Source organism: Salvelinus fontinalis, chromosome 17, assembly GCF_029448725.1.
Source record: "Salvelinus fontinalis isolate EN_2023a chromosome 17, ASM2944872v1, whole genome shotgun sequence".
NCBI lineage: Eukaryota > Metazoa > Chordata > Actinopteri > Salmoniformes > Salmonidae > Salvelinus > Salvelinus fontinalis.
In genome coordinates this window covers 815,381-838,166 of record NC_074681.1, presented here as the reverse complement: position 1 = coordinate 838,166, position 22,786 = coordinate 815,381, and the positions used below count along the sequence as shown (strand labels likewise).

General features: G+C 45.9%; 2 protein-coding genes and 1 pseudogene across 2 annotated transcripts; 2 read left to right on the top strand and 1 right to left on the bottom strand.

Annotated features, from left to right (window-relative positions):
* Window positions 1-1,816: 1,816 nt before the first annotated feature.
* LOC129813541 (serine/threonine-protein kinase NIM1-like) lies at window positions 1,817-7,449 on the bottom strand. Its single transcript, XM_055865836.1, has 4 exons — window positions 7,011-7,449; window positions 5,589-5,894; window positions 4,191-4,459; window positions 1,817-3,973 (listed from the first exon to the last, which is right to left on the bottom strand). Exons 1-4 carry the CDS (start codon window positions 7,081-7,083, stop codon window positions 3,221-3,223), a joined length of 1,401 nt encoding a protein of 466 aa, XP_055721811.1. The 5' UTR covers window positions 7,084-7,449; the 3' UTR covers window positions 1,817-3,220.
* Window positions 7,450-18,144: 10,695 nt separating this feature from the next.
* On the top strand, window positions 18,145-19,303 carry LOC129814513 (dentin sialophosphoprotein-like; annotated as a pseudogene).
* Window positions 19,304-19,744: 441 nt separating this feature from the next.
* On the top strand, window positions 19,745-22,062 carry LOC129814512 (N66 matrix protein-like). The gene is made up of 3 exons (XM_055867700.1): window positions 19,745-20,255; window positions 20,300-20,596; window positions 21,887-22,062. Exons 1-3 carry the CDS (start codon window positions 19,745-19,747, stop codon window positions 22,060-22,062), a joined length of 984 nt encoding a protein of 327 aa, XP_055723675.1.
* Window positions 22,063-22,786: the final 724 nt, after the last annotated feature.

Genomic DNA, 22,786 nt, shown 5'->3' with positions numbered 1-22,786 from the left:
TAAATTAGGGGGCATAGACAGGGGCATAGAGGAGCATAAATTAGGGGGCATAGACAGGGGCATAGAGGAGCATAAATTAGATTACTTACATTATGACTTCCAACACCCCTGGGACAATGTACATTTGCAGCAGCACTACAACTATTCAGCAACACAATGGTAGGGGGCATGGCTCGGGTCCCTAATAAATCATTGTCTCAACGCAGCCTTGAAATATGCGGACAAAGTCCAGGCAACAAGATAATTTGGATGGATTCCGTCATTCTTGTAGACTAGAGCATCTTCTGTTTCCAAAATGTGTCAAAGTTATCAATACAAATTATGCCAACAGAGCTACAGTAAGTAGCTACAGTAGTCTTTTAGCCAGATGTGTAAAGCCAGTAAGTAGCCTGTTGAATCGTTTGCAGCTGTTGCCCAGCAATGATACAGGGGCTTGAAATAATCGGACGATTTTGGAGTCTTTCAGAGTTAGAATCAGTTCTTTCAAATCCAGTTTCAACAGTTTCGAGCTAACCTTTCTAATGTCGTTTGACCCCACATGTACTACGACAGCACAGTAGAAAGCAGCCCTCCAACTCCAGCCCTCCCAGCCCTACAGGGGACCAGGGGGTGACATGGTGCCCGTTGTGGGCTCCTCCAGTAGGGTGAATGCCCTGGGTCTAGTGGTCTTCTCTATAGGCTTTGGTCTGGTCTGGTCCTGGGAGAGTTGAAGACCTCTGAAGGACTTCTTTGACTGCCTGAACGAAGCCATCATGTGCCAGGTTACTTACCATCATCTCATAAGTAAACAAAACATTAATAGTGGGCTGGACCATCTTGCTCTGTATATATATATATTTTTAAATAATAACAATAACAATAATAACTATATAAATAATTTTAGAACGCAATTGCTAAAGAAGGCATTTGATAATATTCTGCCCGTGTATATTCTGGGTGGCCCGAAAGCTGCGTTCATGCTCTCTTAGAGTTTTCCCTGTGGTATTGTTTCTTTCTTTCCATTGTTCAGTGGTGCACATAAATGCAACTCAACTCTGCTTTGTCTCCGTCCATCAGGTATGCCCCAGTGAGGATCCTGTCCTTGATAGCAGGGAAGATCGTGGAGAGGCGTGACATCGGGGAGATGGGTGGTGTTCAGCTGTACACTCTGTGTGTGATAACAGGCCAGCTGGTTCACAGTCTGGTTACCCTGCCACTACTTTATCTCACCATTAAACACAGGAACCCCTACTTGTTAATAGGCCTGCTGCAAGCACTAGTCACAGCCCTGGGAACCTCATCTAGGTGAGGCTACTCATGAAATACTGCACACACTGGATATTTGGTTTGACTTCAGGAAGTGGTTTTAAGAGAAACGTTATTGTTTGTTATTATACTGAATAACATGAATGAAGGAACTCAGGGTCCTGATGAAGGTCTTATGATTGAAACTGTCATTCATCCATCCACCCACACACTCACCCATCCATCCACTCACTCACTCACCCATCCATCCACTCACTCACTCACCCATCCATCCACTCACTCACTCACCCATTCATCCACTCACTCACCCATTCATCCATCCATCCACTCACTCACTCACCCATTCATTCATTCATCCATCCATCCACTCACTATGTTGTTCAGATGTTTTGTGTGTTTTCAAGTTATTTTTAATATCAAATATGTTTTACAGTATATTTTTCTTATCCAGTGTTTTGTTGCATTTTAAGTCAACTCATAATGTAAATCATTATAATGAAGTAATGACCAGTCAGTCATTATCACTGAGACTCTTTGTATTAAAATAACAAATTAACACTATCACTTCTTATCGTTATCTACACAACATTTTAATGTGACAGTGACAGTGAAAAACATGATGCAAATCACAAAATATATAATACAATTGATTATATGACAAAAACAAGGATGTATGACAAAAAATATATATATTAGATAAGAATACTGTCTGATTGTTTAGTTTACACAGTAAAAATGTTCACAGTATAAGTAACCCTACAACTGACTATGTTTCATGTGGGTTGTGTCAAACTAAACTAAATCACAATACTCCAAATATAAAAACATGGAAATATTTTTTGAAGGCAAAGAATCCTTTGTCGTTGCGATGTCCTCTTTCTTTCTCAGAAGAAAGAAAACTTCCATGAATGAGTCTCAAGTATATTAGTGATTGTACAACCTCATGTTGTTGAAGTAGCTCCCAAGACATTACCAGAGAGAACCCAGTAAAAACTGTTATGTACATCTCATTATCGTTCATTTAATTTAGTCTCTTGCGTTGTTAAAAGTGTCATTCGCTTCAAGGTCCTTCTTCTGCTGAATACCGCTCCTTATCATAAGACACACAGATATTTATACAGTTGTCCTAGCAGTGAGTCTGATGAGGACTAGACTCCTCCCTGTCTGACAGGTTAGACTCCTCCCCGTCTGACTGGCTAGACTCCTCCCCGTCTGATAGGCTAGACTCCTCCCCGTCTGACTGGCTAGACTCCTCCCCGTCTGATAGGCTAGACTCCTCCCCGTCTGACTGGCTAGACTCCTCCCCGTCTGACTGGCTAGACTCCTCCCCGTCTGACTGGTTAGACTCCTCCCCGTCTGACTGGCAATACTCCTCCCCGTCTGATAGGCTAGACTCCTCCCCGTCTGACTGGTTAGACTCCTCCCCGTCTGACTGGCTAGACTCCTCCCCGTCTGATAGGCTAGACTCCTCCCTGTCTGACTGGCTAGACTCCTCCCCGTCTGACAGGTTAGACTCCTCCCCATCTGACAGGCTAGACTCCTCCCCATCTGACAGGCTAGACTCCTCCCCGTCTGACTGGCTAGGCTCCACCCCATCTGACTGGCTAGACTCCTCCCCGTCTGACTGGCTAGACTCCTCCCCGTCTGACTGGCTAGACTCCTCCCCATCTGACAGGGTAGACTCCTCCCCGTCTGACAAGCTAGACTCCTCCCCGTCTGACAAGCTAGACTCCTCCCCGTCTGACAGGCTAGATTCCTCCCCGTCTGACAGGTTAGACTCTTCCCCGTCTGACAGGCTAGTCTCCTCCCTGTCTGACTGGCTAGACTCCTCCCTGTCTGACTGGCTAGACTCCTCCCCGTCTGACTTGCTAGACTCCTCCCCATCTGACTGGCTAGACTTCTCCCCGTCTGACTGGCTAGACTCCTCCCCGTCTGACTGGCTCCTCCCGGTCTGACTTGCTAGACTCCTTCCCCTCTACATGATTACACACACAGCAGAAGGCCTCAACAGAGGTAAGGTACCCTCGCTCCAGCGTCTCTTGACCTGGAAGTCTTTGTGACACGCAGCGCTGTACCCCACCGCCTCCACTGTCTTCCTCTTATGGATGCGGTGCAGCAGGATCCTATAGGTACCCGTCACAGGGCTCCTCAAGTCTGGGCAGGTGTTGTCCACCAGGTGGCTCTCTGTTATCCCCAGGTCCGCCAGAGCTGCCTTGACATCCAGCTCATCTGTACCCAGGACCCGGGAGGGCTCGACCAGGTGGGCTGGGGTCGGGCGGGAGGAGGGGTATGCCTGGGGGTAATCAATGCCCTTCAGCCAGGTGTAGGTCATGATATGAGCCACGGAGAGGCGGTCGGCGGGCACGGGTCTCAGGATGTCCTGGATGACCTGGTGGCAGGGGTCGGGCACGTAGGCTGGGATGGTGAAGGAGCCCTGAAGGATGCAGACCTTCAGCCGGCTGAGGTTGGCAGCGTTGAAGGGCAACATGGCAGTAGTCATGAAGTAGAGTAGTACACCAAGGGCCCAGACGTCAGCGGACTGGCCCACGTAGCCTTTGTCCTTGAAGAGCTCTGGGGCGACGTAGGGCGTGGAACCACAGAAGCTGGTGAGGACGTCATCTGGGCGCGAGGAGGTGCTGAAGCCGAAGTCGCCCACCTTGACGCAGTATGTGGTGGTGTAGAAAACGTTCTCTGCCTTCAGGTCCCGGTGGACTATGTTGTTATCATGCTGGAAGATGACAAGAAGAAAATAATTTAAACATAAAGCAAGATTTGTACACAGAGAGTGAGTGAGGCACGATAGGACCCTAAGGATACACGAATGTATCACACAACACTTATTTAAAATGGGGTCCTCCGTGTGCCATTGTTGTTTAGACAGACTTACAGCACTATGTTACTGTAGTAGTTAGTTTCAATGCAAGACTTAATTGTTGCTAACTCACCATGTGTTTAACTGCAGCCAGAATTTGGGAAAATATAAGTTTGCTTTCCAGATCTGAGAGTCTACCCCTGGTGGTAATGCGTGAGAACAGATCTCCTCCACTGGCGTACTCCATCACCAGGTACAGCCGCTTAAACGTCTCCACCACCTCGTACAGACGCACTATGTTGGGGTGGGACAGCCTCTCCATGCACCCTATCTCTGAGGCAAACAGCACGTGGGACCTCTTGTCCAGTTTGCCTTTATCCAGGATCTTAACTGCCACTCTCTCTGGGTGTTGGAATCCAAGATGGAGGAAGAGAGAGAAAGGGACAGAGAGAGAGTTAGAGACATGCTATCACGTTTAGAATTCACTAAAGCTATCCTCTCTCTCTCTTTATCTCTCTTCAGCTTGTCTTGCTATGGCTATTGTTCTCAATACTTTACTCAATACATAAGCTTGTGACTGAGTTTGAGACACGTGCAAGTGGCCGAAGACAATCCACAGGGATTAGTGAAAGTTTCATGAGATTATAGCCATCGGCTTTTTCTCACATGTTGGATTAGCCTAGTTTGTTCTCCTCCAGACTTAGTGTGGCAACACATGCAACATTAGCCAGGCAACACTTGGTAAGGTGGCTGGTAAGCTGCAGGTCTACCAGCTAGAGAGTCTGGTCCACATGAAAAAAAAGGCTCTTGAGATCTAGACTGTGAAGGTAAAACGTGCTAGTGATGTAATCAAGCCATATTAACATGTGTTGTCCCCTCATGGAAGTACATACGCTGGTGGTCCATGAATTCAAACCTTATCACAGTCATGTTGATATGAAATATATCATCACTTGACATTATATATAGATGGGTAATTTTCCAAGGAAGCTACAAGAGGTTCTTGTGTGATATGTATAATATGTATAATTGTTTTATTTATCCTTTATTTCACCCGTGAGCGCTGTATAGGTGGCAAGTGGTGTAAAGTAGTTAAGTACAAATACTTTCAAGTACTACATAAGTAGGTTTTTGGCATATCTGTACTTTACTATTTATATGTTTGACAACTTTTACTTTATTACATTCCTAAAGAAAACAATGTACTTTTTACTCCATACATTTTCCCTGGCACCCAAAAGTACATGTTACATGTTGAATGCTTAGCAGGACAAGAACATGGTCTAATACACACACTTATCATGAGAACATCCCTGGTCATGCCTACTGCCTCTGATCTGGCAGAATCATTAAACACACGTGCTTCATTTGTAAATGATGTGTTGGAGCATGCACCTGGCTATCCGTAAAATAAAATTTAAAAAACAAGGAAATTATGCTGTCTGGTTTGCTTCACTTTTACTCAAGTATGACAATTTTGTACTTTTTCCACCACTGATAGGTGGTTCCATGTTCCAGGCCTGTGTCTCACCTTTAGTCAGGTCATGAATGCCCAGTTTCACCTGGGAGAAGTTTCCACAGCCGATCTCCCCTCTCAGCTCGTAGAAGGCCACCCTCCGTCCGAACGTCAGGTCATTCATCACCCTCTCCGTGTGGGCCAGGTCATAGACAGCTTTGTCAAACACACTCTTCCTCGCCGGCTTCACCTCTTCAACGTCCTCCACCGCATCACCACGAGACCTCAGCTGGTTCTCCTTGTTCTCCTTGATGTTCTCCTCCTTCCCTCGCTCTTTCGGGTCTCCACATCGCTGAGCTATCGTCTGCTGAGCTTTGTTACCTGCAGCAGAGAAACACAGGAGGAGGAAGAGAACATAAACAACACTACATAGACCTCACAGTATTTCAAAACAACTAAAGAACTGAAACACCTCCTAACCTCTGACACCAATGGCTTGTCGTGGTTCCTCACATTTCTAACGTTATCAATGGTAAAGTGTCAATTGGGTAGCTTGTGTGTTTAGTGAGTCCGCCAGATTGGAGGCAAAAGGGATGACCAGTGATGTTCTCATGATAAGTGTATGAATTGCACCATGTTCCTGTCCTGCTAAGCATTCAAAATGTAACAAGTACTTTTGGGTGTCACAGAAAATGTATGGAGTAAAATGTATATTATTTTCTTTAGGAATGTAGTGAAGTAAAAGTAAAAGTTGTCAAACATATAAATAGTAAAGTACAGATACCCCAAAATATGAGTTAGCCACTTGGAGAGTGATAGTCTATTAGCAACCTGTGATAATCAGAAAAAATGTAACCTTTATTTAACTAGGGAAGTCAGTTAAGAACAAATTCTTGTTTACAATGACGGCCTAATCATAGAAATATGACATTACATCACCCTCTACAACCGCTGTGATTATTATTTGACCCTGCTGGTCATCTATGAATGTTTGAACATCTTGAAGAACGATCTGGCCTTCATGGCCATGTACTCTTATAATCTCCACCCGGCACAGCCAGAAGAGGACTGGTCACCCCTCAGAGCCTGGTTCCTCTCTAGGTTTCTAACCTCCACCCGGTATAGCCAGAAGAGGACTGGCCACCCCTCAGAGCCTGGTTCCTCTCTAGGTTTCTAATCCCAGCTGGCACAGCCAGAAGAGGACAGGTCACCCCTCAGAGCCTGGTTCCTCTCTTGGTTTCTAATCTCCACCCGGCACAGCCAGAAGAGGACTGGCCACCCCTCAGAGCCTGGTTCCTCTCTAGGTTTCTTCCTAGGTTCTGCCTTTCTAGGGAGTTTTTCCTAGCCACCGTGCTTCTACATCTGCATTGCTTGCTGTTTGGGGTTTTAGGCTGGGTTTCTGTATAGCACTTTGTGACATCTGCTAATGTAAAAAGGTCTTTATAAATACATTTGATTGATTGCAATAAGAATAAATAAAAAAATAAAATTACTCACAAAGGACCTTCTCTTTAGCCTCTGTCTTGTTGCTCCTCACGGCTTTGACGCTTTTCCTCTGCTTCTGAAACATGGCTGATGGTCTGGGTGGGCTGACAGTGTTCCTGGTAGTCCTTGGATAGTTCTCCAAGCTCTCAAAGAATGTAGTATTTGTCCTAGTAGTTGGGCTCAGTCAGTGCTGGTGTTTGAGGACTCGAGAAATCCACTTAACAAACAGGTAGAATGCAACAGGAACATGGATTCATCAAAAACGTGTATATTGCTGTTACTATCTCTGATGTTTGGGATAGATCTACTGTCCTTTGTGGAGTGTTGTGACAAATCACAACCTCTCCTACAGAGCACCTAGTTTCTCACTTTCTCTCTCTCTCTACCTGTTCCTCTCTCTTTCTCTCCTTCCCTCTCTCCGTGTGTCTGTCCTGTTAGAACTGTCAGTGAGACGTCGCCACTCTGCAATGTCAATACCCATAATCCCCTCTGTGTCTGGCTCCTCCCACGCAGACAGAACATTCTACACAGGCTATTCAAAACCCCTAGACTGGACCCGTTTCATGACTGTCTGTCTGACCCAACCATGACCCAGTCAACAGACCAAACAGACAGACATGTGACATTATATAAGAGTTCCATTGGAAGCATCACTAAGGTCGGGAGAGTTTGGGTTCTGGGAAATGGCAATCAAAAATGATCTCACACTCCTGCTAAGGGAAATAAACATTTATCAAATGAAGGACCAAAAGGTTTGAGTCTGTTTGGTGACAAATTGTTATATCACATACATATGACAAATCACTAATTGACCTAAAAATAACAACCTAACAATAGCTCTTATTTCACCCCAGATATCAACGGGGCATACAGGGAATGGACCAAAGGCCATAGTCTTCCAACCTCCAATTCCAACTTCTTATAAGGCTAGGGGTCACTGAGGGAGATGACGTAGACGAATCATGACCCAGATATACAGTGCCTTCGGGAAGGTATTCAGACACATTGACTTTTTCCACATTTTGTTATGTCACAGCCTTAGCCTAGTGGTTAGAGCGTTGGACTAGTAACCGGAAGGTTGCAAGTTCAAATCCCCGAGCTGACAAGGTACAAATCTGTCGTTCTCCCCCTGAACAGGCAGTTAACCCACTGTTCCTAGGCCGTCATTGAAAATAAGAATTTGTTCTTAACTGACTTGCCTAGTTAAATAAAGAAAAAAAAAATTCTAAAATGGATATAAAAATATACATCCTCTGTAATCTACACACAATAACCCCATAATGACAAAGTAAAAACAGGTGTTTGGACATTTTTGCAAATTTATGAAAAATCTAAAGCAGATACCTATTCAGACCCTTTGCTATGAGACTCGAAATTGAGGTCAGGTGCATCCTGTTTCCATTGATCATCCTTGAGATGTTTCTAGAACTTGATTGGAGTCCACCTGTGGTAAATTCAATTGATTGTACATGATTTGGAAAGGCACACACCTGTCTATATAAGGTCCCACAGTTGACAGTTCATGTCAGACCAAAAACCAAGCCATGAGATCGATGGATTTGTCTGTAGAGCTCTGAGACAAGATTGTGTCGAGGCACAGATTTGTGGAAGGGTACCAAAACATTTCTTCAATGCGAAGATCCCCTAAGAACACAGTTAGCCTCCATCATTCTTAAATGGAAGAAGTTTGGAACCACCAAGACTCTTCCTAGAGCTGGCCGCCCGTCCAAACTGTACAATCGGTGTGAAGGGCCTTGGTCAGGGAGGTGACCAAGAACCCGATGGTCACTCTGACAGAGCTCTAGAGTTTTTCTGTGGAGATGGGAGAACCTTCCAGAAGGACAACCATCTCTGCAGCACTTCACCAATCAGGCCTTTAGAGGGGCCAGACGGAAGCCACTCCTCAGTAAAAGGCACATGACAGCCCGCTTTAAGTTTAGCAAAAGGCACCTAAAGGACTCTCAGACCGTGAGAAACAAGATACTCTGGTCTGATGAAACAAGATTGAGCTTTTTGGCCTGAATGCCAAGTGTCATGACTGAAGGAAACCTGGCACCATCCCTACGGTGATGCAAGGTGGTGGCAGCATCATGCTGTGGGGATGTTTTTCAGCGGCAGGGACTGGTAGACTAGTCAGAATCAAGGGAAAGCTGAACAGAGCAAAATACAGAGAAATCCTTGACAAAAACCTACTCCAGAGCGCTCAGGACCTCAGACTGGGGCGAAGGTTCAATCTTCTAACAGGACAACGACCCTAAGTACACAGCCAAGACAACGCAGGAGTGGCTTTGGGACAAGTCGCTGAATGTCCTTGAGTGGCCAAGCCAGAGCCTGGACTTGAACCCAATCGAACATCTTTGAATTGACCTGAAAATAGCTGTGTAGCAATGCTCCCCATCTAACCTGACAGAACTTGAGAGGATCTGCAGAGAAGAATGGGAAAAACTCCCCAAATACAGGTGTGCCGAATTTGTAGCGTCATATCCTAAGAAGACTTATGGATGTAATCGCTGCCGAAGGTGTTTCAACAAAGTACTGAGTAAAGGGTCTGAAAACTTATGTAAATGTGATATTTGTGGATAATTTTTTTAAATATAAATTTGCAATTTATTTTCCAAAATCCTGTTTCTGCTTTGTCATTATGGGGTATTGTGTGTAAATTGATGAGGGGGAGGGGGGGGACGATTGAATCAATTTTAGAAGAATGCTGTAACCTAACAAAATGTGGAAAAAGTAAAGTGGTCTGAATGCTTTCCAAAGGCACTGTATACAGTATGTCATAACTGAGGCAATGTGACACTGTGACAGGCAGGGCACAGACCTGTTCAGAGTTGTTAATCTGTTCTCCACTGGTATACATGTGCGACCTCTACTACATCAGCCATACAGGCTGTATGAATCAGATATGTACAGATGTAGGATCTTAATTTGAACCCGTTTGCTACAGTTGGAAAATAATTCTGATGCAACAGGAAATGTGATTTATCATGTGGATTATAATAATGCCCCATGTATACAGAATCATTGAATTCTGATCACCATCTATTGTTTATACACTGTGGTCTGCTGACTGTGTATGTATAAAACTGTATTCTCCACATAGCTCATCCTAATATACCTAATACATACCATTTTATTTTCCAAACGATATACTGTCTATACACACCACACGTTTTATATTCTGGATTGTCACACTGCTCACTGTAATACGTGTACTTTTGGATGGTTATTTCTTGGTTTGTTTTTTGTTTAATTATTTGTGTATTAGTATTGTATTTGGGAGACATTCTACTGCCCTGTTGGAGCTGGCAACGTAAGCATTTTGCTGCACCTGCTACAACACCTGCAAATATCTGTGTACACGACCAATAAACTTTGATTTGATTAATATACATTTTGTAGGGATTGATACAAACAACTCTGAAATTTAGAAGGTGAAAATTACTAACTTCAGAAGCCTTTTAAACCTCAAAAACACTACAAGTTTAAAATGTCCTGAAAAAAAGTTATCCTGCAACAGGGTGATCAAATTAAGATCCTACATTTGTATCTGTTATGATAACTGAGGCCTGTGACAAGGCCAGACCTGTCCAGAGGTGTTCTGCTAAATTATCCACACAGGCTTTGTGAATAATAGACATAACATCCAGAAGTGGTGCGTGGGTGAAATCACTGGGGAAACCAAGCCTGTGTTGTGATAATTGTGTTGTTTGCTCTATAACCTGTTAGTTCATCTGCCTTGACACCATGCACCTGTATATAGGCCTAAAGGCAGAGATGATAAGAACACACAGTGGCAGAATAAATTCAACCACACCTTTGTTTTATCACAAAACCACATAACAACCTCTGTCCGGTGAAGTCCACAAATCATATTGCGTGTAACAAACAGTTACATGACCTACAGCATAATCAAGCAAGTTAATGTTTCCGAAATGTTCAGGAGCTGCCTCCACTATTCCAGCAAAACTTCAACGTTATCAAATCACCTATGCTTAGTCTAATACAGTGACAACTAAAAGATACCAAAAACAATTTGTCCAATCAACGTAAACTAAATATGATTTGGCTGTCCACTGTTCTGATTTCTCTCTCTCTGTGTGTGTGTGTGTGTGTGTGTGTGTGTGTGTGTGTGTGTGTGTGTGTGTGTGTGTGTGTGTGTGTGTGTGTGTGTGTGTGTGTGTGCGTGCGTGCGTGCGTGCGTGCGTGCGCGCGTGCGTGCGCAAGTAGAAAAAACGTGTTGATTCACCCTACTGGTAGAGAAACACCAGTGCCATCCTCCTCTCTTTCATGTCGATGAAACGGTCTATAACATCATACAGTACACTTCAGTTTTGTTGTCATGGGTTACCTGGCTAAAATGCTTGCTCGCTAGCCTAACTTCCTTTCATGGGCAACGATGGCCCAGCTAGTTAACATTGGCCTTCTACATCTAGCTACACATCCTCTCAGGCCAGGGGCACAAAGTATGAATTTACGGTTGGATCAGAATCGGCATTATAATCATTGGCCAGTACGGAGAATTAGGTAAAACCCACAAGTCCAAATCCCTAGCTAAATATATGGTTAATTTACAAGGGCCAATTTTAGCTAGCTAGCTAGCCACCGGAGGACAACAATACAACAGCACAACTATTTTTTTTCTGTCATGTGCCATTTTGCTCTTGATGTGATGTGATTGGTGTGCAGCCAAATCCAAGCTGGCTTCTCTTGACACTTTTTTCTGGTGCGCCAGGACCATTCACAGCTGAACTCACTCAGTTTAGATCAACGCTGATTGGCTATTATTTTCTAAAAAAAAATTGGCAAGGGAGTCCAAATGCTCGCTGGGATGCTTTCTCCAGTGTGAGACATTCAGCCTCTTGTCAATTGAAGGAACATTATGAAACTCAGAAAGACGAAAGATATATTATTTTATTTATTTTTCTTATTTTCTTGGTCAATTTTTTGGTGGAAGCCTGTGTCCAGTGGGAGAGCTGTCCAGGGAGGACTGCCCTCACCAGATATGGGCTGCCCACACTGGGCCACACTGGGCCACACTGGGCCATACTGGGCCATACTGGGCCACACTGGGCCACACTGGGCCATACTGGGCCACACTGGGCCACACTGGGCCACACTGGGCCATACTGGGCCATACTGGGCCACACTGGGCCATACTGGGCCACACTGGGCCACACTGGGCCATACTGGGCCACACTGGGCCATACTGGGCCACACTGGGCCACACTGGTCCATACTGGGCCACACTGGGCCACACTGGGCCATACTAGGCCACACTGGGCCACACTGGGCCACACTGGGCCATACTGGGCCACACTGGGAAAATGCCTTGAGGGCCAATGTGGAGCCGATGAGCAAAGGTGGATTGGCCTAATGTGGGCAACCAATATTTTAGCCCGCATTGGGCCCACATAATGCCAATGTGGACATGTTTGCTGGTCTAGCACTACTGACCCAGTTTGGCTAGCAGAGGTCAGTCACTGCATGTTGGTGAGCAACGCTTCTGAACTAGCTCTGTCATGTGACGTGTTAGGCCTCAAGTCCAGAGAGGTTACTCACCAGCCTTCAGCTGGCTCAGTAGTCACTCAGTCATCAATCGGTAGTCACTCAGTCATCACTCAATAGTCACTCGGTAGTCACTCAGTCATCACTAAATAGTCACTCAGTAGTCACTCAGTCGTCACTTGGTAGTATCTCAGTCATCCCTCAATAGGTGCTCGGTAGTCACTCAGTAGCCACTGTAGTCCCTCAATAGTCCCTCAGTCATCACTACTCCCTCAATAGTCACTCAGTCGTCACTCAGTCGTCACTCAGTAGTCTCTCAGTAGTCACTCAGTCATCAATCGGTAGTCACTCAGTCATCACTCAATAGTCACTCGGTAGTCACTCAGTCATCACTCAATAGTCACTCAGTAGTCACTCAGTCGTCACTCTGTAGTCACTCTGTAGTCACTCTGTAGTCACTCTGTAGTCACTCAGTCATCACTCGGTAGTCACTTTGTAGTCACTCTGTAGTCACTCTGTAGTTACTCTGTAGTCACTCTTTAGTCACTCAGCCATCACTCTGTAGTCACTCTGTAGTCACTCTGTAGTCACTCTGTAGTCACTCTGTAGCCACTCAGAGGACCACCATGTGGGTAGTGGACAAGTGCACACTTCAGGAAAAAGTGTAGAGTATTAAAATGCATAGCCAGCAGGGGGGATCCAACCCTCCAAGAGCCCAAACATTGACATCAATTTAGACATAACATATAACTCTAGTCTTCACTCAGTGGCCACTCAGTAGTCACATACAGTAGATGAGCTTCATGGATTCATACTGTGCTCTGCAGAAGCTCAGTGATAATCCTGAACATCTCAACAGAGTTAATCCCAGGGCCAGTGGTATCCTGAGCCATCCAACACGTGCAGTAGAGTTATAGAGTGGCAGGCACGCATACAGGCCAGGCCAAATTCATCATCAGTGTAATCTCATTCTCAGACACAACACTCACTTGATGAATGACTAAGAGGCTTAATTAAATTGTGTTTAACAAGATGAAGAGCATATGTGGGATTATTTGGAGGTAAGGAGATCTTAACTGTGAATTTCTACCGTAATAAATATTTTTTGAACTAACATGGAGTTTTTAACCAATAAAAATCCTTTATTTTACCAAAATATAGATAGGTATAATGTGTTAATTTAAATATCTAACAACCAAATGAATTAGATGTAATTCAATCAATCAACAAGTTTCAAAATCGTACAATCAACACAGAACATTTTACAAAGAACAATAGAGATTATATTTCTCTGAATTCAATTGAAAGGTTTTGAAAATCTGGTATTGAAAAAAATATATATACTATGTTGTTAACTTGATATGCAAATAAAATGTATATAATGAATCTGTATTAGAAGCCCTTTATTACACACGCGGCACTATGTGTCAGTAGTGGCACATTTAGTAGGGTGGTAAGGAATTCAGGTAAATATTTGAAATTTTATTGGACACATACACATGTAGCAGATGTAATTTTTTTAAATTTGATTTAACCAGGCAAGTCAGTTAAGAACAATTTCCTATTTACCATGACAACCTATTGGGTTTAACTGCCTTGTTCAGGGGCAGAATGACAGATTTTTACCTTGTCAGCTCAGGGATTCATTATCAAACAACCTTTCGGTTACTGGCCCAACACTCTAACTGCTAGGCTACCTGCCGTTATTGGCCCAACACTCTAACCACTAGGCTACCTGCCGTTTGTGGTCCAACACTCTAACCACTAGGCTACCTGCTGGTTACTGGCCCAACACTCTAACCACTAGGCTACCTGCTGGTTACTGGCCCAACACTCTAACCACTAGGCTACCTGCTGGTTACTGGCCCAACACTCTAACCACTAGGCTACCTGCTGGTTACTGGCCCAACACTCTAACCACTAGGCTACCTGCTGGTTACTGGCCCAACACTCTAACCGCTAGGCTACCTGCCGTTTTTGGCCCAACACTCTAACCACTAGGCTACCTGCTGGTTACTGGCCCAACACTCTAACCACTAGGCTACCTGCTGGTTACTGGCCCAACACTCTAACCACTAGGCTACCTGCTGGTTACTGGCCCAACACTCTAACCACTAGGCTACCTGCTGGTTACTGGCCCAACACTCTAACCACTAGGCTACCTGCTGGTTACTGGCCCAACGCTCTAACCACTAGGCTACCTGCTGGTTACTGGCCCAACGCTCTAACCACTAGGCTACCTGCTGGTTACTGGCCCAACGCTCTAACCACTAGGCTACCTGCTGGTTACTGGCCCAACACTCTAACCACTAGGCTACCTGCTGGTTACTGGCCCAACACTCTAACCACTAGGCTACCTGCTGGTTACTGGCCCAACACTCTAACCACTAGACTACCTGCTGGTTACTGGCCCAACACTCTAACCGCTAGGCTACCTGCTGGTTACTGGCCCAACACTCTAACCGCTAGGCTACCTGCTGGTTACTGGCCCAACACTCTAACCGCTAGGCTACCTGCCGTTATTGCGGGTGTAGCGAAATGCTTGATTCAAACAGTGTGTGAGTGGTATATAGTCTGAGTTTGGGAGGAATAGGATTCAAATGTGCCTGTTTTTTCAACCCTCAATTTATACCACTTCTGAAGAACAACCCATGTATTACAATGATGCTAGACTCTGGAGATCACTAAACATTCAACATTTTCTGGTACTCTTCACATTACAGATAGCTTCTGTGTTACAATGGCATTCGTTATCTACAGACATCTGGGAGCATGGGGGACTGGCCTGGGACAGAGTCCAGCCCCTGGGAGGACCCTGCCCATCTGGGGACATGGAGGGCTGGCCTGGGACAAAGTCCAGCCCCTGGGAGGACCCTGCCCATCTGGGGACATGGAGGGCTGGCCTGGGACAAAGTCCAGCCCCTGGGAGGACCCTGTCCATCTGGGGACATGGAGGACTGGCCTGGGACAAAGTCCAGCCCCTGGGAGGACCCTGTCCATCTGGGGACATGGAGGACTGGCCTGGGACAGAGTCCAGCCCCTGGGAGGACCCTGCCCATATGGGGACATGGAGGACTGGCCTGGGACAGAGTCCAACCCCTGGGAGGACCCTGTCCATATGGGGACATGGAGGGCTGGCCTGGGACAGAGTCCAGCCCCTGGGAGGACCCTGCCCATCTGGAGACATGGAGGACTGGCCTGGGACAGAGTCCAGCCCCTGGGAGGACCCTGCCCATATGGGGACATGGAGGGCTGGCCTGGGACAGAGTCCAGCCCCTGGGAGGACCCTGCCCATATGGGGACATGGAGGGCTGGCCTGGGACAGAGTCCAGCCCCTGGGAGGACCCTGCCCATATGGGGACATGGAGGGCTGGCCTGGGACAGAGTCCAGCCCCTGGGAGGACCCTGTCCATATGGGGACATGGAGGGCTGGCCTGGGACAGAGTCCAGCCCCTGGAGGACCCTGCCCATATGGGGACATGGAGGACTGGCCTGGGACAGAGTCCAACCCCTGGGAGGACCCTGTCCATATGGGGACATGGAGGGCTGGCCTGGGACAGAGTCCAGCCCCTGGGAGGACCCTGTCCATCTGGCTTGATGTTGAATAAACACCAAGGTGTTTCCCCCCTCTAAAGACTCAGCTCTGCCCCATGCTGATCCTGTTAATGTGCTTTAGCCAGGTTTCTGTTTTAATACGTTCAGGTGCTAAACACCTCCCCCTCGAGGTAAAAGATGATTAATGCCTATGAATGAGCAACGCTTTCATGGCCTGAAGCTCCTTAAATCACGTAATTTAGCTGTGGATGGACACACATACCACTGCATCTTCCACAGATCAATACACAAGCCAGTCAGAAGGAGGTGAAAAGAGAACTCTGTCCTTTAGAGATCATCTCTTTGAAGTGAATGACGAGCCCTTCCTTGTAGGCCCCATCCCGTCTCAACTTGGGCATTTCAGAATGGAAATTTGATTAGTTGATCCGTTTTAGCGACACACCACTTTGGTGTGAAAGAGGGTCCGGCTGGTGGTGACATTTGTGACCAAAGCACAGTCCCATATGAATATCAGAAGGTGTCGAGACCAACAGGTCACTCGGTCAGGATCTACCGAGGTAGCTGCTCTGTGTGAGGAGCACCTGTAAGAAGCCACAAGGAGTATTACCATGGATCTACTGCAGCACTACCTACTGCTTCTGCTGTGTGTCCTCAGCCTAGCCTGTAAGTATGGCTGTTTGTTGTTGTAGACAGTGACAATGGCTACTGACTGATGGACTGATGTGACTTCCATCAACAGAGATACTTCATAATCCCTTTTGAATCTCAGAAGAACACGGGCACTGGTAGGAAGTGTTAAGCTGAGGACAGCAGTGTGACATGCTGATGGGGCTCTGATTCTGATGCTGCCTAATGACTTACTGTTCAAACCTATTTACTTTGTGAATACCTGCTATGAATGACCATACTGTACATCACTTTATAATTCAGCCATATCTTGGAACTAGCCAGAACAACTAAGGGCTGAGTCTGCATGTAGAAGTGCTGATCTAGGATCAGGTTCAATGGTTATAATCTAAAAGGCAAAACTGATCTAGGACCAGGTTCAATGGTTATAATCTAAAAGGCAAAACTGATCTAGGACCAGGTTCAATGATTATAATCTAAAAGGCAAAACTGATCTAGGATCAGGTTCAATGGTTATAATCTAAAAGGCAAAACTGATCTAGGATCAGGTTCAATGGTTATAATCTAAAAGGCAAAACTGATCCTAGATCAGCACTCCTACTCTGAGACACTTTATGAGGCCTGGTGTTACTTTGCCAAGGACTCAGAGCTCTGGCCGGTGAGGAATGTTGAGGAACTTTGTGGAACGTTGTGGATTATTGTGGAAAGTTGAGGAACATTGAGGAATGTTCAGGAACTTTGTGGAACGTTGAGGAATGTCGAGGAACGTTGTAGAACATTGAGGAAAGTTGAGGAACATTGAGGAATGTTGAGGAACATTGAGGAATGTCGAGGAACTTTGTGGAACGTTGAGGAATGTTGAGGAACGTTGTGGAACATTGAGGAAAGTTGAGGAACTTTGTGGAACGTTGAGGAATGTTGAGGAACGTTGATGAATGTTGTGGAATGCTGAGGAATGCTGAGGAGCGTTGTGGAATGCTATTGTCAGCTTGGACAACTCTCATTGTAGCTACAAGGTGTTGATGTGTGTGTTTCTGTTTTCCAGCGGCAGCAGTGTTGAACAAACGTGTGGATCACAGGAACCTGTTAGCACTGAGAGCCTGCTGCAAGAGACAGAGTTACTTTGTTAACATCGGCCATGGTAAAGTAACTGTAAAGGTATCCAAGCGATTAAGAGCGATGGGACAGTAACTAAAGGGTTGCTAGTTCGAATCCCTGAGCTGACTAGGTGAAAACTCTGTCTGTGCCATTAAGCAAGGCACTAAACCCTAAGTTCTCGTGGAAGTTGCTCTGGATAAGAGCGTCTGCTAAAGATTTCAAATGTAAAATGTAAAGCAGTAATGGGGACAGCAGTAACAGTAAAGCATCATGGGGACAGCAGTAACAGTAAAGCATCATGGTGACAGCAGTAACGGGGACAGCAGTAATGGGGACAGCAGTAATGGGGACAGCAGTAATGGGGACAGCAGTAACAGTAAAGCATCATGGGGACAGCAGTAATGGGGACAACAGTAATGGGGACAGCAGTAATGGGGACAGCAGTAACGGGGACAGCAGTAACGGGGACAGCAGTAATGGGGACAGCAGTAATGGGGACAGCAGTAATGGGGACAGCAGTAACGGGGACAGCAGTAACAGTAAAGCATCATGGGGACAGCAGTAATGGGGACAGCAGTAATGGGGACAGCAGTAACGGGGACAGCAGTAACGGGGACAGCAGTAATGGGGACAGCAGTAACGGGGACAGCAGTAACGGGGACAGCAGTAATGGGGACAGCAGTAACGGGGACAGCAGTAACAGTAAAGCATCATGGGGACAGCAGTAATGGGGACAGCAGTAAAGGGGACAGCAGTAAAGGGGACAGCAGTAACGGGGACAGCAGTAACGGGGACAGCAGTAATGGGGACAGCAGTAATGGGGACAGCAGTAACGGGGACAGCAGTAATGGGGACAGCAGTAATGGGGACAACTGTAATGGGGACAGCAGTAACGGGGACAGCAGTAACAGTAAAGCATCATGGGGACAGCAGTAATGGGGACAGCAGTAATGGGGACAGCAGTAATGGGGACAGCAGTAACGGGGACAGCAGTAACGGGGACAGCAGTAACGGGGACAGCAGTAACAGTAAAGCATCATGGGGACAGCAGTAATGGGGACAGCAGTAATGGGGACAGCTGTAATGGGGACAGCAGTAACGGGGACAGCAGTAATGGGGACAGCAGTAACGGGGACAGCAGTAACGGGGACAACAGTAACGGGGACAGCAGTAATGGGGACAGCAGTAATGGGGACAGCAGTAACGGGGACAGCAGTATTGGGGACAGCAGTAACGGGGACAGCAGTAATGGGGACAGCAGTAATGGGGACAGCAGTAACGGGGACAGCAGTAACGGGGACAGCAGTAACGGGGACAGCAGTAACGGGGACAGCAGTAATGGGGACAGCAGTAACGGGGACAGCAGTAATGGGGACAGCAGTAACGGGGACAGCAGTAACGGGGACAGCAGTAACGGGGACAGCAGTAATGGGGACAACAGTAATGGGGACAGCAGTAATGGGGACAGCAGTAATGGGGACAGCAGTAACTGTAAAGCATCATGGGGACAGCAGTAATGGGGACAGCAGTAACAGTAAAGCATCATGGGGACAGCAGTAACGGGGACAGCAGTAACAGTAAAGCATCATGGGGACAGCAGTAATGGGGACAGCAGTAACGGGGACAGCAGTAATGGGGACAGCAGTAACGGGGACAGCAGTAACGGGGACAGCAGTAACGGGGACAGCAGTAATGGGGACAGCAGTAACGGGGACAGCAGTAACGGGGACAGCAGTAATGGGGACAACTGTAATGGGGACAGCAGTAACGGGGACAGCAGTAACAGTAAAGCATCATGGGGACAGCAGTAATGGGGACAGCAGTAACGGGGACAGCAGTAACGAGGACAGCAGTAATGGGGACAACTGTAATGGGGACAGCAGTAACGGGGACAGCAGTAACAGTAAAGCATCATGGGGACAGCAGTAATGGGGACAGCAGTAATGGGGACAGCAGTAATGGGGACAGCAGTAACGGGGACAGCAGTAACGGGGACAGCAGTAACGGGGACAGCAGTAACAGTAAAGCATCATGGGGACAGCAGTAATGGGGACAGCAGTAATGGGGACAGCTGTAATGGGGACAGCAGTAACGGGGACAGCAGTAATGGGGACAGCAGTAACGGGGACAGCAGTAACGGGGACAACAGTAACGGGGACAGCAGTAATGGGGACAGCAGTAATGGGGACAGCAGTAACGGGGACAGCAGTATTGGGGACAGCAGTAACGGGGACAGCAGTAATGGGGACAGCAGTAATGGGGACAGCAGTAACGGGGACAGCAGTAACGGGGACAGCAGTAACGGGGACAGCAGTAATGGGGACAGCAGTAACGGGGACAGCAGTAATGGGGACAGCAGTAACGGGGACAGCAGTAACGGGGACAGCAGTAACGGGGACAGCAGTAATGGGGACAACAGTAATGGGGACAGCAGTAATGGGGACAGCAGTAATGGGGACAGCAGTAACTGTAAAGCATCATGGGGACAGCAGTAATGGGGACAGCAGTAACAGTAAAGCATCATGGGGACAGCAGTAACGGGGACAGCAGTAACGGGGACAGCAGTAACGGGGACAGCAGTAACGAGGACAGCAGTAATGGGGACAGCAGTAACGGGGACAGCAGTAATGGGGACAGCAGTAATGGGGACAGCAGTAACGGGGACAGCAGTAACGGGGACAGCAGTAACGGGGACAGCAGTAATGGGGACAGCAGTAATGGGGACAACAGTAATGGAGACAACTGTAATGGGGACAGCAGTAATGGGGACAGCAGTAATGGCGACAGCAGTAATGGGGACAGCAGTAACAGTAAAGCATCATGGGGACCCACTATTTAGAATGAAACACTATATAGAATGAAACTCTGTATAGAATGAAACACTTAATAGAATGAAACACTCTATAGAATGAAACACTATATAGAATGAAACACTACAGAGAATGAAACACTATTTAGAATGAAACACTACAGAGAATGAAACACTATATAAAATGAAACTCTGTATAGAATGAAACACTATTTAGAATGAAAGTCTGTATAGAATGAAACACTAAATAGAATGAAACGCTATATAGGATGAAACACTATATAGAATGAAACACTATTTCGAATGAAACACTACAGAGAATGAAACACTATATAAAATGAAACTCTGTATAGAATGAAACACTATATAGAATGAAACACTATATAGAATGAAACACTATTTCGAATGAAACCCTACAGAGAATGAAACACTATATAAAATGAAACTCTGTATAGAATGAAACACTACATAGAATGAAACACTTTTTAGAATGAAACACTATATAAAATGAAACTCTGTATAGAATGAAACACTGTATAGAATGAAACGCTATATAGAATGAAACTCTGTATAGAATGAAACACTATATAGAATGAAACTCTGTATAGAATGAAACACTATATAGAATGAAACTCTGTATAGAATGAAACACTATATAGAATGAAACTCTGTATAGAATGAAACACCATATAGAATGAAACTCTGTATAGAATGAAATGCTATAAAGAATGAAACTCTGTATAGAATGAAACGCTATATAGAATGAAACGCTATATAGGATGAAACATTATATAGAATGAAACGCTTCATAGAATGAAACACTATATAGAATGAAACGCTATAAAGAATGAAACGCTATATAGAATGAAACGCTATATGATTGTTGAGACTGCACATAAGTTATATGACATAAATAAAATAAAATTTTATAAAAAATGTATAACACATAAAATATTAATTATAAAATGTTCAGTTTCGGGCTACAGGTAAATCCATGAAAATTGTGACACTTTTGTGCGCACAAATGTTTTACGAATTGAACCTTTTTACTCAAATCTCCCATTGACATCAGTGCATGTTTAAACAAATTGAATGTTTTTGTACACTCTTTCCAAATGTTTTGGTAAGGATAAACCCCTGGCGAACATTTCGAACAGGAACAGCTTCCCACATCAATGACCGTCTCTTTGACGTCTCAAAGAAGTAGTATTGAGCGCGCGAACCCGGACACATTGTGTCAGTCTGTTTTCACAATGTGTGTCCTCTATGACCCTATGACCTCCACCCCCAGGGGACCCTGGAACAGCAGCACCCTGTCCACCCTCACCCCGGTCGGTTCACAGTTATGGTTCCCCCCGCAGGATGGAATCTGGTCAGAAGTCTCGGCACTGGCTGGAGTGGAAAGTTCGCACACCCTCACCTTTTAAAAAGAAACAAAGACAAGAGACGTCGTTAATCTGGGACTAGTTTAATATTTATATATAGATCTGACACGAATATGTATGTTTCCGAATGTAATAGCAAATGTTTTTGTTATTTATTCATAAAAATCCCAAATTAGTGGGCTTTTATTCTTCACTGACAGTGATGAATTTGGAGCGCTCTCTTGTGGTCATTTTAGGAACTGCTCGCGTACCTTTTTACTCCTGAGGTATTCCAGGTCTGCGCCCGTGTATTGACTATCGGGGGTATCAATCAGATCACTGTGAGGTACAGCTACCCGCTGCCTCTCATCACCAGTGCGATCGAGTCAATGCACAGGACGCGCTTCTTCACAAAATTGGATCTCAGGAGCGCTTACAACCTGGTGCGTATACGAGAGGGGGACGAGTGGAAGACAGCATTTAGTACCACCTCAGGGCACTATGAGTACCTTGTCATGCCGTATGGGTTGATGAATGCTCCATCAGTCTTCCAGGCCTTTGTTGACGAGATTTTCCGGGACCAGCACGGGCAGGGTGTAGTGGTGTATATCGACAACATTTTGATATACTCTGCTACATGCGCCAAGCATGTGTCCCTGGTGCGCAGGGTGCTTGGTCGACTGTTGGAGCATGACCTATATGTCAAGGCTGAGAAATGTCTGTTCTTCCAACAGTCCGTCTCCTCCTAGGGTACCGCATTTCCACTTCAGGGGTGGAGATGGAGAGTGACCGCATTTCAGCCGTGTATAATTGGCCAACTCCAACCA

Coding starts and splice junctions, on each gene's coding strand:
- LOC129813541 (XM_055865836.1), bottom strand. CDS start 7,083: ATGTTTCAGAAGCAGAGGAAAAGCGTCAAAGCCGTGAGGAGCAACAAG. Junction 5,895..7,010: donor GGCTAAAGAGAAGGTCCTTT/GTGAGTAATTTT, acceptor TCTCTGCTGCAG/GTAACAAAGCTCAGCAGACG. Junction 4,460..5,588: donor CATTCATGACCTGACTAAAG/GTGAGACACAGG, acceptor TCCAACACCCAG/AGAGAGTGGCAGTTAAGATC.
- LOC129814512 (XM_055867700.1), top strand. CDS start 19,745: ATGGGGACAGCAGTAACGGGGACAGCAGTAACGGGGACAGCAGTAACG. Junction 20,256..20,299: donor TAATGGGGACAGCAGTAACT/GTAAAGCATCAT, acceptor CAGCAGTAACAG/TAAAGCATCATGGGGACAGC. Junction 20,597..21,886: donor TAATGGGGACAGCAGTAACA/GTAAAGCATCAT, acceptor CTCCACCCCCAG/GGGACCCTGGAACAGCAGCA.